The 14,158-nt window shown below is 36.5% G+C and overlaps 1 protein-coding gene across 2 annotated transcripts in view; it reads right to left on the bottom strand.

Annotated features, from left to right (window-relative positions):
* Positions 1-12,014: 12,014 nt before the first annotated feature.
* LOC135225500 (proton-coupled folate transporter-like) overlaps positions 12,015-14,158 on the bottom strand; it is a 26,005-nt gene continuing 23,861 nt past the window's right edge. For both annotated transcript variants that reach the window (XM_064264799.1, XM_064264792.1), the window contains exons 7-8: positions 14,157-14,158; positions 12,015-13,721 (exon numbers count right to left, since the gene is read on the bottom strand). The exon at positions 14,157-14,158 is cut by the window's right edge and continues 155 nt beyond it. In XM_064264799.1, coding sequence (XP_064120869.1) covers positions 13,325-13,721; positions 14,157-14,158 — 399 coding nt within the window. In that variant the 3' untranslated portion in view covers positions 12,015-13,324. The remainder of the gene's footprint in view (positions 13,722-14,156) is intronic.

The following is a 14,158-nucleotide window of genomic DNA, read 5'->3' as shown; positions in this document are numbered from 1 at the left end:
CTCGTGATTTAATTGTCCACCTGTAAGTAATATTTCACTTATGAATACTGATTTATCAAGGTTACAGTATGAAGAGTTAAGAAGAAAAATACTAGGACGAACGAGGAGCAGCCAGTTGTTGAAAATTTCGCTGAAGGAATTTTTTTCACATTTACCAATAGAACTGTAGTTATAGTTTTAAAACAAAAACTAAGTGATGAATAATATTCAAAACCATGGATCAATGAGGTTGAATAATACTGCTATTCATCTGATATTCATCAATGACCTGTATAATATCTTTGAATTACCGAATTCTCATTGAAAGAATGAGGAAGAAGGTTCAGAAAGATTCGCAGGTCCAGATAATGAATAAAATTGAAAATGACCGACATTAAGGTGACGGGTTAAGTGCTGGTTCCTATAGACTTTTCACCGCCAATTGCTACATGGTAATTTTATTTCACAGTGTTGTTGTATTACTTGAAATTCAAGTTTCAAATAATATGGTGTATATTCGAAAGTAGTACAGAAGAAGGAAAAAATAGAAAGAGGAGATCAGTTTAAAAAAAACACAACATAAAATTAATAAATTAAAGAATAATGCATAAAATCTTAAGTAAATCATTAAAATACAAGGAGAATTGTATTTGAATGGCAATGCACTGCATCTTCGGTTGAACTTTTGAAGTTCTAATTGCACATCCTCAGTAGGGATATTGTTCCCCAGTCCTACTGTATGATGAATAAAGGACCTCCGGAGCCAAGAGGTTCTTGTGGTCATTGGAGCGAGAAAATAATGAACGCTATAATGAGGTCAACTGCCTGACAAAGATGGTTAAAGACTGGTTTTTCTTCTCATGACAGATTTAGTGCAGATTATTGACGCCTTGCGTTAAAATTATATATAAAGTAAGAATTTTTTTATGGATGATGAAAAAGTATGGAATTCTTCGTCACGCCGCCGCCTGCCCCCCGCCACTCCCGCCCCCCACCCCCCCAACCCTAAAATGTTAATGTTAAATGTTAAATGTGACGAGAGACTTGGAGATCATAAATGTAAAAAAAGACATGATTTTCATGTTCCTGGAAAGTTTCTTTATATATATATATATATATATATATATATATATATATATATTATATATATAATATATATATTTTTTTTTTTTTCTTTCTTTTTTTTTTACTGGTTTATGATAAGCTGGCGTTGTGCCGGCACAGGCTCTTGCTCAGAGAGCAGTCGGTAAAAATGGGCCTCCAGGGTTAGTTTCCTGTGGAGACTGGCGAGTAACACGGCGCGTTAAAAACCGAAACTAATTCAATGAATAAACAAATAAATGAGAGATTCTTACTTATCAGTGCATTAGATAATATCTGGTTATTAAACGCATGTCGTGGTCACAATCAGGGTCAAAAAGTAATGGGTCTAGCAACCTCATCCAAGAAAGACTGAAAAAAAAAACGTGCAAATTGAAAGAAACATTTTGTCGAATATGAAAATTAGCAGAGCTGTAACTTCTCCTGGGGCAAAATTTACAATAGAAATACTAATATAAATAGCTCCACTGCAATAATAACTCATATCAATTACCAAGAATATAATAAATAACGGAGTTGAAGTAAGTCAACCTTGCCAGGATTTGCCTGTCAAATAATTAAAGATCACATTGAACTTCAAAGAGTGCGCACAACACTAGACTTACGCCTACCCAACAAATATTTTTGGCAACTAGATTTCTACGAATTAATTGCTATGCTGTGTCTTATAACTGTTTACATTCACCTGATTCAACGTACTTGTTTTCAAGATGTATATTTGGTAAATGCGTGGCAGTTAATCTCCGGGACCACTAAAACTGCGTTGGAGTTGTAGCACAAAGAATATAGTACAGCCATTCTGCGACTTAGATTTTAGGACTAAATGTACTGAGCACTGCACAATAGCACCACTGTCCCACTCCCGCACCTCCTTTCATTACAATACGATTGGAAAATACAATTATAAAATCACTTTTGTCCTGCAATACACCGTTGAAATGACAGCTATTTGAATACACGCAACGAGAACTGCTCCACGTACTGACTTCTATGTAGCTTCTGAAGAAGGTCTACTCAGACTGAGGGAACCAATGACTTTTTTTCCAGACAATTCGCGAAGTTTTGTAGGGCCACGTGATTTCTTCATGGGGTAAAGCGTGGATAGGCCATGTCCTAGGCATGAAGGGGCGTCGGTCTTCGCAAAAGAAGCGACTATTCCTAAACAAACGCTATAGGCATAATGGAGTACACGGATTTCTAGTTGAGGACAGTAAACACTTGATATCTTTAGTCGCATGAATGAAAAGACGTCAATAAGATGAAAGGAAAGGGTTTAGTAAGTGTACGGTGAGTAAGTCATTTCTCAGAGAAAAGTAGGTTATGAGAAAGGAAAACGTCATCGTGCTGGGCATGTGATCGTGTCGCGGAGGCGGAGCTAGCGTGGGCGTCGGTGAAGCGTTCCGGCTTATACGGAGGAGCCGTTAACGAAGCTCTCGAATTTCTGGCCTATCGCAATATCTCCTGTGAGAGATACTCGCTTCTTTTTTTTCTTTCAGTCATCAGGGTGGCGCATGTACGCCCTAGTAGCGTTGTAGAACTTCATCTGGATCGAGTTTCGGAAACTAGTTTTTTCCCAGCAGACATTCGATTTTATGTAAGTGGATTATTACGTCTAGTTTCCGCCATTCGTGGCGGTGATGCTGTGTTGGACGATTTTAAACGTTTAGTTCCATTTTACATGTGAATAAGCTCAGAATGGACATTAAATTGAACAGGTTTTGAGAAAAAACAATTTTACATGTTAATTTCTCTGAAGGAAAGCCATTTGATTGCTAATTTCTCTGATGGAAACTCATTTTAAATGTTAACTTCTCTGTAAGAAAGCCATTTTAAATGTTAATTTCTCTGACGGCGAGAATATGAAAAGTTTTTTCGTCATAGTGACCCATTTTAAATATTAATTCTCTGAAGATTGCAGGGGAAAGAGAAAATTAGCTCACGCTGAAATTCACACCTAATAAGATCTCTAGTCCTCATTTCGCAAAGGAAGTTTCAACCTTTATCAAGGTCCACCAAACGGAAGACCAGTTTTTGCATTATCCTTTTTAGAGGGTTTGTTTTATAGGAGATTGCCAGAGTGACAAAAAAGGAGCGTGAATCCTCATAATGAGCATCCGAAGGACCACTGAGACTATCTGATGACGTAAGATTTGAAACCTAGAGCTTTGTTGCTAAGGTACCAGGGTGGTTAAAACACGTCGTCAAAACGTTAGTCTAGCCAGCTGTTTTTTCTTTTATTTCTGTTTTATTTTATTTTTCTTCTTCTTCAGGTCTGGGCTATGTAAAGGGATTTGGTAGCCCACTTAATTGGCCTTTTTATTTTGAGAATAAAATATCTTTGTAAAAATCGTTAAAAGGCTGTAGACTCACAACAACTGTCAATAATATCTGTTTGCGCATTCTAAGTTTGCTATGCGTAAATGTAGGCCTATGCATTTCCCATGTCTGTTATACAATATCCGTATAACGCTTCGATGTTCTTTATAAGATAGCCGTAAACATTTCCCGGGGTAACGAGATTTAATATTATAACAGCCGTGTGCATTCTCGATGTTTGCCTTATGATAGCCGTACACTTTTCCCTCGTTTATTGTACAGTAAGTTCCAGAAGTGAAGCGATAAATTTCAGAACTGATCGTATTTCTTTAGAAACTCGTGGGGTTGCCAGTTAGTATATTTTACTCCAATTATTGTCATTCTCTTTATCTAACAATACGTATCAGTGATTAATTGTAGAAGCACAGAAATTATTTCCCCAGTGAATGATCAATGATTGTTCAATAATTGTTTATTAAAAAAAAGAGAGAGAGAAAAAAAAAACGAATTTCCTCATAGAAACATCTGTGGCTCTCAGTGTGTGATATCAAGTGTTCACCAATGAGTCGCAGCAGGAACAGAATGCATAAGCATTGGCCTAATATGATTTGCAAATTAACTTTTATAGCGTTATATCGAAAGTTATTATGATTTCTTTTGATAAAGCACAAAGTTTAGTATCTGATTAAATGGAATATAAATTAGACAAGTTGGTGTAAAAGAAAAAAAAAAGAAATCCAAGTTATATGCGCGTTTAGCATTGGCTACATGGTTAAGCCTATTCAAGAATCAAGGAAATATATTTTCCAGCTTGTTAGTTAATAATTTCATCTAATTCCTCAATTGTGCAAATCTTTGCTTGTGGAATTGCGTTCAGGGTCGCATCAAACAATTATTTTCGTAGGTTTCCACCCTTTTTTTCAGTGCATAAGTGAGACTATTTTTGTCCATACGATCCGGAGTGTGAATATGCTTGGCGAGCATTATTTTAATTCGAGTATCTCCTGTTATGCTCTCTCTCTCTCTCTCTCTCTCTCTCTCTCAGGACCTTTTTATCTAGTCAGGAATAACCAGAGGCCTGTTTTAAGAATCGAGCACTAGGCCTATTGGTCATGCCCGGGTGCTTCTATATATATATATATATATATATATATATATATATATATATATATATATATATCCGCAAAAAAATAATAAATTTATGTTATACAATAATGCTTGACTGGATCGAACTGATTACTGGTTGCCCGTGGAAATATGAATTTGGTGATATCACTCCCTTATGATACGCACACTTACGCACATTCAGTCTTAAATTTCATGGTTGGAATGATTAGAAGATTTGAGGTAAAAGGTTGAAGTGAAAAAGGTGGAGTTAGGTTTGTGGGTATAGGTAAAGGTAGAGGGTGAGGCGGGGTTGTTGGGGTCTATTGTCTCCTTACTTAACCAGGTGGTAGTTTTAGGGTGTTCTGGTTGTTTGCGACCGTCTTTCTTATTTTTTATTTAGCGAGTCTGTTTCCTAGGTGCAAGGACAGATCCTGGTGTCGGTCCTAATGGTTCTACTTTTCCCTAAATAACAGACGGTGGCCCTGAATTGTAAGCCTTGCTATGCCCGGAACTAGGCCTAGTCACCTGAAGGTAGCAGCAGCGGTTAGAGCCTTTCTCGAAGATGGTATTTTATGCTCGAACCTAGAAGATAAAATCAGAACTACCAACCACACCCAACTTCTCTATTGAATCTATGTGCATTCATGGTTGATTATGTTTAATGTCGCGGAGATTTTCCTTTTACATTCTATTGATACTTGCATGGTTTTAGGTATCTTCGCTAAAATAATTGATAATACACTATGATATTAAATGTTTGTTTCCACATTGCTCGAAATAAACATTGGTAACGTTGGTAATTCTATGTTGAACGAGAATTTCAAATTGTTTCGTTTCTATAGTTTGAAGTAATTACTATACTTTAAAATAATAACTATTACAGTAATTTTTTCTTATGATTGTTATAAATATCATAGATTTGATATTTGTGCATCATATGTTAGCTTTATTTTGCTTGATAGAGCTTTCACTGTAGCAAAAAAATTAATTTTTCAGCTAAGAGTTGTAGTTGCCAGTTAGTGAATTTCGAACGAAATCCTCTGAAAATTGTCGCTTCAGTTTTGGAACTTACTGTACATCAGCCGTATGCATTTTCTATGTTTATTGTACAACAGCCGTATACACTCTCAATGCCCGTAACATGCACAAACAGTCAGAAAACAAGGTATTTAAAAGTACTCAACATTTTTCTCAGTTACTTCAAGTAGATGTTGGCTCGAGGTAAAATGAAAACATTTACGGGATTCACGTCCTTCTCATGTTATAAAGATAATGGGGGTCTTGATTAGGCGGGAAGGTTACGACAGTAATTGATACTCCCTATTTGAACCAAACTACTACTGCGGTTCTGTGGCCTGTATTCTCTTATGTTATTGTCGGAGTGTCTTTGCCATTTATTTATTTATTTATTTTTTCAGTTCATTGGGAAATATGTCGCTTTTGTCGCTTCTTTTATTTATTCATCTGCTTTTCTTTTTATTGGGGCAGATATCGCTTTTGTGGTTCCTTAAAAGTAACTATTTATATATCCATTCATTTATTTACTTGATTTCCTATTCATTGGGTCAATGTCGCTTTTGTCGCTCTTTACTATGTATTCTTTTATTTGTTTTTCTAGTCAATGGGCCGGATGTTTTTGACACCTCGTCCACGGTGCTCTTTCTCACCTTGGGATGGCAATTCTTGGCGCAAATGGCGTTCTACAACGTGTAGATCTCAACCAGTTCGAACCAAAATTGCTACTTCAGGAAACAAGCGATTCCTCGAGTCATGATAAGGTGGTGTGTAGCAGGTTTTCCCAAAATATGTTGAAGTTTGTGAAGTTGATGTTTTTTGCCATTTTCAACAATATTATTATTATTATTATTATTATTATTATTATTATTATTATTATTATTATTCAAGCTTCCCAAAAATGTTGGTTTCAACCTCCCACCGCAGACTTCACACTGCAGCAGTAACGGATACAGAGCCAGGGATTTCTCATTGCACTGGGGGAGACTCAAACCCGCGACATCTGTGTGGCATACCACATCACTAACCACCACATATACCGGCGGACCAGCTAAATTTACGTAGTTTTCAGGTGTTTTTACGTTGCATGGAACCAGTGGTTATTCAGCAACGGCACCAAAGGCTTCGTGACTTCCGAACCACGTCAAGAGTGAACTTCTATCACCAGAAATACACATCTCTAACTCCTCAATGGAATGACGAATCGAACTCGCGACCACCGAGGTGGCTGGCCAAGACCATACCGATCACGCCACTGAGGCGCTTCTTTTTTCAGGGTTGATGTTATTCAATAAATTGAAATGTTTGTCACGGCCTGTTATTCTTGATGGATTTGATAATTTCCTTATTAAGAAATATTTACAGATACCTTTTGAGTCATAATGAAGGCAGCTAGGCTCTTCATAATCGACTTTCTGGGCGTCCCAAATCACTGGGTCAAGGGCCACCCAATAAGCCACTTATTAATTCCGAAATTAAATTACTTTAATTCCCAAATGAAAGTGCATCCATTAATATCCGAATGAAATGTCCTATATTCAAAAATAAAAGTTAATTAATTCTGACAAAGTTCTCTAATTAATTCTTTCATTAACCCTGAAATGACAGCTAACTCCAGAAAAAAAGTTCTTCAATTAATTCTAGAATGAAAGTTCTTTTATTAATTCCGAATGAAAGTTCTTTTATTAATTCAGAAATGAAAGTTCTTTCATTAATTCCGAAATTATAGTTCTTTCATTAGTTCCGATATGAAAGTTCTTTCATTAGCCCCGAGATGAAAGTTCTTTTATTAATTCCGAAATGAAAGTTCTTTCATTGATTCCGAAATGATAGTTCTTTCATTAGTTCCGATATGAAAGTTCTTCATTAGCTCCGAGATGAAAGTTCTTTTATTAATTCCGAAATGAAAGTTCTTTCATTAATTCCGATATGATAGTTCTTTCATTAGTTCCGATATGAAAGTTCTTTCATTAGCTCCGAGATGAAAGTTCTTTCATTAATTTCGAAATGAAAGTTTTCATTAATTTCGAAATGAAAGTTCTTTCATTCATTCCGAAATTAATGTTCTTTCATTAATCCCTAAATTAAAGTTAGTCAATTAATACTAAAATTAAAGTTCTTTAACATCGAAATAGTTTTTCAGTAATTCTGAAATGGAGGTTCTTCGATTAATCCTAGAATGAAAGGTCTTTCATCATATCAGACATTAATGTTCCTTAATTAATTCAGGAATGACAGTTCCTTTATTATTTAAGAAATTACACTTAACACCAAAATGAAAGTTCCTTAATTCCAAAATGAAAGTTTTTTTATTAATTAAGAAATGAGTTCCTCAAGTAATTCCGAAATGAAAGTCCCTTAAATGAAAGCTCTTTAATTTCAAAATTAAAGTTTTTTCATCAATTCCAAAATGAAAGTTTGGATCAAGTCAAGATCATCGAACCCACTACTTTTCAAGACAATATTATACCATTTTGATTTAGATATCTATATATACATGCTATATATATATATATATATATATATATATATATATATATATATATATATATGAATAATTATCACATCGAACCGTGATCCTTTATTATATATCAATTCATTCATATATGTACCGAAGGGGAATTTTTTAGTTGATAATAATTTCGTCCCCCCATGGGATCGAACCACCGTCCAAGTGGACGGGGACGAAATCAGGACAGTCAGTGACGCTATCCAAACAGCCAACAGAGACGCTTATATATGTACCGAAGGGGAATTTTTTAGTTGATAATAATTTCGTCCCCCCATGGGATCGAACCACCGTCTCTGTTGGCTGTTTGGATAGCGTCACTGACTGTCCTGATTTCGTCCCCGTCCACTTGGACGGTGGTTCGATCCCATGGGGGACGAAATTATTATTAACTAAAAAATTCCCCTTCGGCACATATATGAAAATCTATCATTTGGGAGGTAAAGTGAATTTAGATATTAAAGGACATTTGTAGCTTGTGATTGATATATATATATATATATATATATATATATATATATATATATATATATATATATATATATATATATATATATATATATATATATATATATATATATATATATATATATATATATAGTATATATTATGTTACGACCCTTGTTGGGCCGTGGTGCAAGTTCTTTTGCACAAGAATAGAGAGGACAGTGATCTTACCAAGTATCCAGCTAAATTCAGTCAGCGGAGACAAAAACACACAGGAAAACTCAACAATATTTATTAACAAACAAAGCAAAAGAATAATAAAGTCAGCCTTGTGACTATACAGGACACAACTTAGTCCTTACTACTCCCTTAGGAGTTCCTAAACACTAACACTAAACCCTAGACAGAAAATAAGAGAAATATACTGCATAAATTAGCAAAATGGGCCCAACATCAACATAAATATAAACCAATACCTATAACTAAACAGAGAGGAAAGAAGTAAGAGACCAACAGGGGGAAAACTTAATTCTCCTACCTACAAATATAAACTAAATCTTAAATATAAAAAATATCCAACATATTAATTGATATATAATACCCACAAGAAATAACGAAAATTATAGCATCACTCGTGACAAGATATACACAAAGACTGGCATATATATATAAATATAAAGTGGCAATAAGAAATGCCAACAGTCTCGAACGACTCACTATACGAAAGTAAATAACAAAAATAATACTCGGGAAGAGCTCCTCACACTGAATAAGGGCTGAATGGATACACAAACGAGTCAGACTAAACAGTCGCCTTGCTGAAAGCCGAAAATACAGGGGAGCCGTGATCTCTTACACTCTCTGGGACAATGCCACGTACCAGGCCAATACTCAGCTATCTGAAGGGCGTGCAGCTACACAGGTCACTAATACCATGGGGAAGGAGTCTGTCGTGCTCCCGACCAAAAACACAAGGGATATTCCCTACCTGGTAGCAACCGCCCTACTTGCACCTTCACGGGCCTCAATGCCCCCACCGCTGCAGCTCAGAAGGAAGTCGTAGGCAAACACAGTGATGTCCCTCCCACGTCCACTCTGTCGGGATCCAGCGCCGATATCAGAGCCCGCAGGAAAGTACACACAGTAAGGGGGTAAGTCACCGCAGATGGCAGAAATGCCCCTGCGCCTTCAATACTGACGACGACAAATCCTTCGAAGGGCGATTCAGAAAAATAAGCCAGCTGCACAACCATGCGGGGGGAATAGCGAGCCCGAACTGTTGTCGGGAAAAAGTCCCGCCCCTCCAATATCCTCACTGGTGTCCTTTTCACCAACCACTCAAAAGATAAACAAAACAAAAAAACTAGCATTAATAAGATGCTCACAAACATTTAACAAGCGGGGAGGAGGTTTAACAAGCAGTTCGCTTGACGCTCAGCCGAGACCTAAGTAAAGCTTAAAACTAAAACCTTAAAACTAATTTCCTTACGCTAATTTTATATACAACAAAATATAACAAAAAGCAGTAACAAGGCCGAGATAAAAATAAAGCAAAAGCAATGCCAATTACGTTAATACATGATAATATATATATATATATATTATATATATATATATATATATATATATATATATCAAAGTTGTATAATTGTTTTGTAAATTAGTGGGTTCGTTAGTCTTGACATGCTCTGAAAGTTTTACCATTAATTCCAAAATGACAGTTCTCTAAGTAATTCCGAAACGAAAGTTCTTTAATTAATTCTGAAATGAAAGTTCATTTACTCATTCCAAAATCCAGGTTTTTTCATTTATTATGAAAATTCCTATAGTCATTCCAAATTGCAAGTTATTTCATCAATTATGAAAGTTCTTTTATCCATTCATAAATGCAAGTTCTTTAATTAATTATGAAAGTTCCTTTATTCATTCCAAAATGCAAGTTCTTTGCGGGGATTTAAATTGTATTGATTTGAGATTTACTGGGGCAAGGCGATAGGTACTAACGCTGTATGTTTTGCCCGGCATTACAAGCAGCGACATTGATTTTACCACAACGAGTCATTTTTTTTTTACTTTCACCGATGCCAATTTAATACTTCTGATATCCAACGGATATGCTCGTTCAATCATGGACACTATAACTGGTTCACTTAAGGCAGATTCTTGGATGAGCCCTGTGCTTACAAGACATTTGTCTGGCGGCCGCTGATTGGCTAGTACCGCGAGGTAAGCAGCTCCCAGCCAATCAGCGGCCGCCAAACAAACTTCTCGCAGGCATAGGGCTCACCCAAAAATCTACCTTAAGTGAACCTGCTATAGTATATCATTTAATTTATAACTCAAAGTGGGCTTGAACCCGAGACTGAGAGTAGTAGTAGAAACATTAGTAATCGTAATTGTAGTATTAATAGGTGTGGCTATTTGACTGAATGCGATTTATCTGGCGTCGAGGATTTGAAGAGAATGAGAGCAAACCATCATCAAATTTTTCCCTTCTATGTCATATTGCGTTCCCAAAATACATTGTCTTCAAGTCATTCTACAGTGATTCGTTATTTTACAGGAGTTATACACACAATACAAGGTAGGCAACAAGTTTGGTTAAATGCTACTTGTATCTAAATTACGATGTGAACTCCTGATTGGAAACATTTTATGCTCCATTTGAAATCTTGCTACGATGCAAACTTTTGAATCAATATTGGATATCAACTTACTGTAAAATGTTCTAAGGTAACAGAAATGCTCCAACGAATAATGTTCTTTCAGCAGCTGTCTCTGCAGTTCAACGAACACAGCGATGTAGTTCAGTATGCCCCACACCCCCAACCCACACAGTTATCACCAGACAAAGATACACTAAGGACACCGGGGCAGCTTCTAATAATATGATGTTGCCCTGCGATGTTCATATACGAACTAAGTTTCGGTGATCGCCAAGTTGGCTCGCTGGTTAACCGCTCTGAAGGCAATTCTTTAAAACAGGATACTTTCGCTACCGTGACGAGGCAGTTTGGAACCGGAATTAGCCAATTACAAGGTCTGGAGATATATATATATATATATATATATATATATATATATATATATATATATATATATATATATATATATATATATATATATATATATATATATATATATATATATATATATAGACCTTGGCCAGCTGTTAACTCTCTGCTGAACTTCGGGGTGGAATTAAACGCATGAAAGGAATTTGAATATAGGAATGCGGATGCTGATATGTTCCAGTTACATAATAAACGTGCATTTAATGATTACAAATAACAAGGCCTAATGGAATTCAACAGGAATTGAAAAGGTCACGCATTTTGGGTCAGAATGAGCCATTCTGGTTTCTTTGAATACGCAGCTTCTAAAACATTTACCCCTGAAAACGTCCAGTTGAGTACAACAAAAATGCCTGCATGATTAAAAGAACAGTTATTTCAATAAGTATCCAATTTTGTGTAACCCAATACCACAGGCTGTCGTTATACTGCACAGAAAAAGGATAAAATCAAGTCAGACCTACAACGAACACCAGGATAGACTTTATTAGGAAAAGAAATCCATACATATTTCTACAACTCATCGTGCATCTGACACGTAACATTAACAAATAGGTTCAACATTGAGACTAGAGTCAGAAAGTTCTACTATTAAGCATTAAATATAATGAAAAAAAGGGTAAATTGGCACTTTATCTACACGCGGAGAGAATAATATAAAACAGACCAACGGACAGATTAAAAAACATGAAAGACAGAAAGACATCTCTTTGTCATAATCAGGGTCGGAAGTCATCTTGACTTCTCCACGTTATGTAGATGATATTGGGCCTCCATATTATGACGTCAACCACAGAAGCTGACGTCTGTGTCCCTCGAGAAATCACGTGACGTCCTTTATGAAATTAGTAACTATATTAACTGATATATATATGTATATATATTTCAATTAAATCGTTATGTGCGCAGGCACACTCACTCATTCTATAACATCAACATTTGTTATCACGAAGTACGGACTTTGTCTTCTTCCCAGGTATAAGCAAAAAAAAAAAACGAAAAACTTTTCAATATTTTGAGACGAAACGAAAACAAAAACAATTAAAAAAGACGTAAAGTAGACTAGAATTGTGATAGTGGAGAAATGAATGTCTGTATTTGTAAATCTAGCTACCCGATATGTGGTCTATATATACACTATGTAGGCGAGATTAACCTATGAATTATTATTATTTTTGACATTAAAATTATTACTACCGGAATTATTTTCCTTAACATAAGACCGTTCATGAAGAACTTCGTTAGGCAAAGATGTGTAAAGTTTCTTTTCTGAATAATATATATAGTATATATATATATATATATATATATATATATATATATACGTATATATATACATAATACACGTGTATGTATTATATATATATATATATATATATATATATATATGTATGTGTGTGTGTGTATAAACTAAACGACAAGAGAAGAGATAATAACAATGAATTATGGATTCATATTGTCATGCTTCATCAGTAAAGGAAAAGAACACAACGAACTCCCTTCATAATCAAAATTCTACATCAATAAATACGTTAGGCGAAGCGACGTCGTGGTTAGCGTCAATGCCACACATGTATATGGTACAAAAAAAAAAAAAAATTAAAGGGAGCTCCCTTTCCCTCCTAACTCTAATGAAAGCAATGAGATCGCCGCCCCTCCTCCAGACCATAAAGTCTTAGCCAGACTCGTGTTCTTCTTCTTGGTTTTCGTCTATGGCGTTTGCACCACGAAATAAGCAGATAAACTGCGATCATTATCATCCGCGCTTCTACTCTCTCTACTCTCCTCTTCTTTGATCGGTTTCTCTCCTGACGGCATTCGCTTTCTCCGACTCGAGGATCTCCGCGTCAGTTATCCTGTTCTCGTAGCAGGTGTTGTCGTCGGCGTCTCTGCCCTGGTATTCCTGGCCAGTAGGCGGTGATTGTTTTAAGGGGGCGTGTCGCCTGCTGGCGCTACTGAGTCTATCTATATTCCGTTCGAGGCCGCAGGGCTGAGTGACATCATCGCCTTTGGCTGCTCCCGAAGGGGATTGGGGCTTCGTCTCCGACTCGGACGAGAGTTTGAGGTCGGCTTTCGGTTTCTTCTGGTCAGCCTGCTGCTTGGCGTCCTTCGGCTGCGCCCCTTCTATGTCGGCTTTTTTCATTTCCTCAGTCACGTGGGAGATGTGGATGACCCTGTCAAGAGAAGAAGACAGTTTGTATATTAGCCAGGTCATGTAAGCGTCACAGCATTCATTATCAGATGAAGACAAAAATATATCACCAGAAGCGCTTTCAAGGATAGAATATAGAATTTAGGAGGCCAAAATCTGTGACATATGAGGTCATTCAGCGCTGAAAGGGAAACTGAGATGAAAGAAGGTTCGAAAGGTGTAACAGGAGAAACCCTTTAGCAGTTGCACTACGAAACAATTGTTAGAGAGGGTGGAAAGTCAGATGGAAGAAAGAGAACATGAACGGAGGCACAGTGAAAAGAATGAGAGAGGTTGAAGCTAGGGGCCGGAAAGGGACGCTGCAGAGACCCTTGAGTAATGCCTACAGTACACCACGTGAGTTGCACTGACGGCCACTACTCCCCTTCGGAGAAAGTCCTTTCAAAGAAGTACTTACAA

Source organism: Macrobrachium nipponense, chromosome 20, assembly GCF_015104395.2.
Source record: "Macrobrachium nipponense isolate FS-2020 chromosome 20, ASM1510439v2, whole genome shotgun sequence".
NCBI lineage: Eukaryota > Metazoa > Arthropoda > Malacostraca > Decapoda > Palaemonidae > Macrobrachium > Macrobrachium nipponense.
Note: the sequence above shows the minus strand (reverse complement) of the source record. Positions and strands in the feature narration are given on the sequence as shown.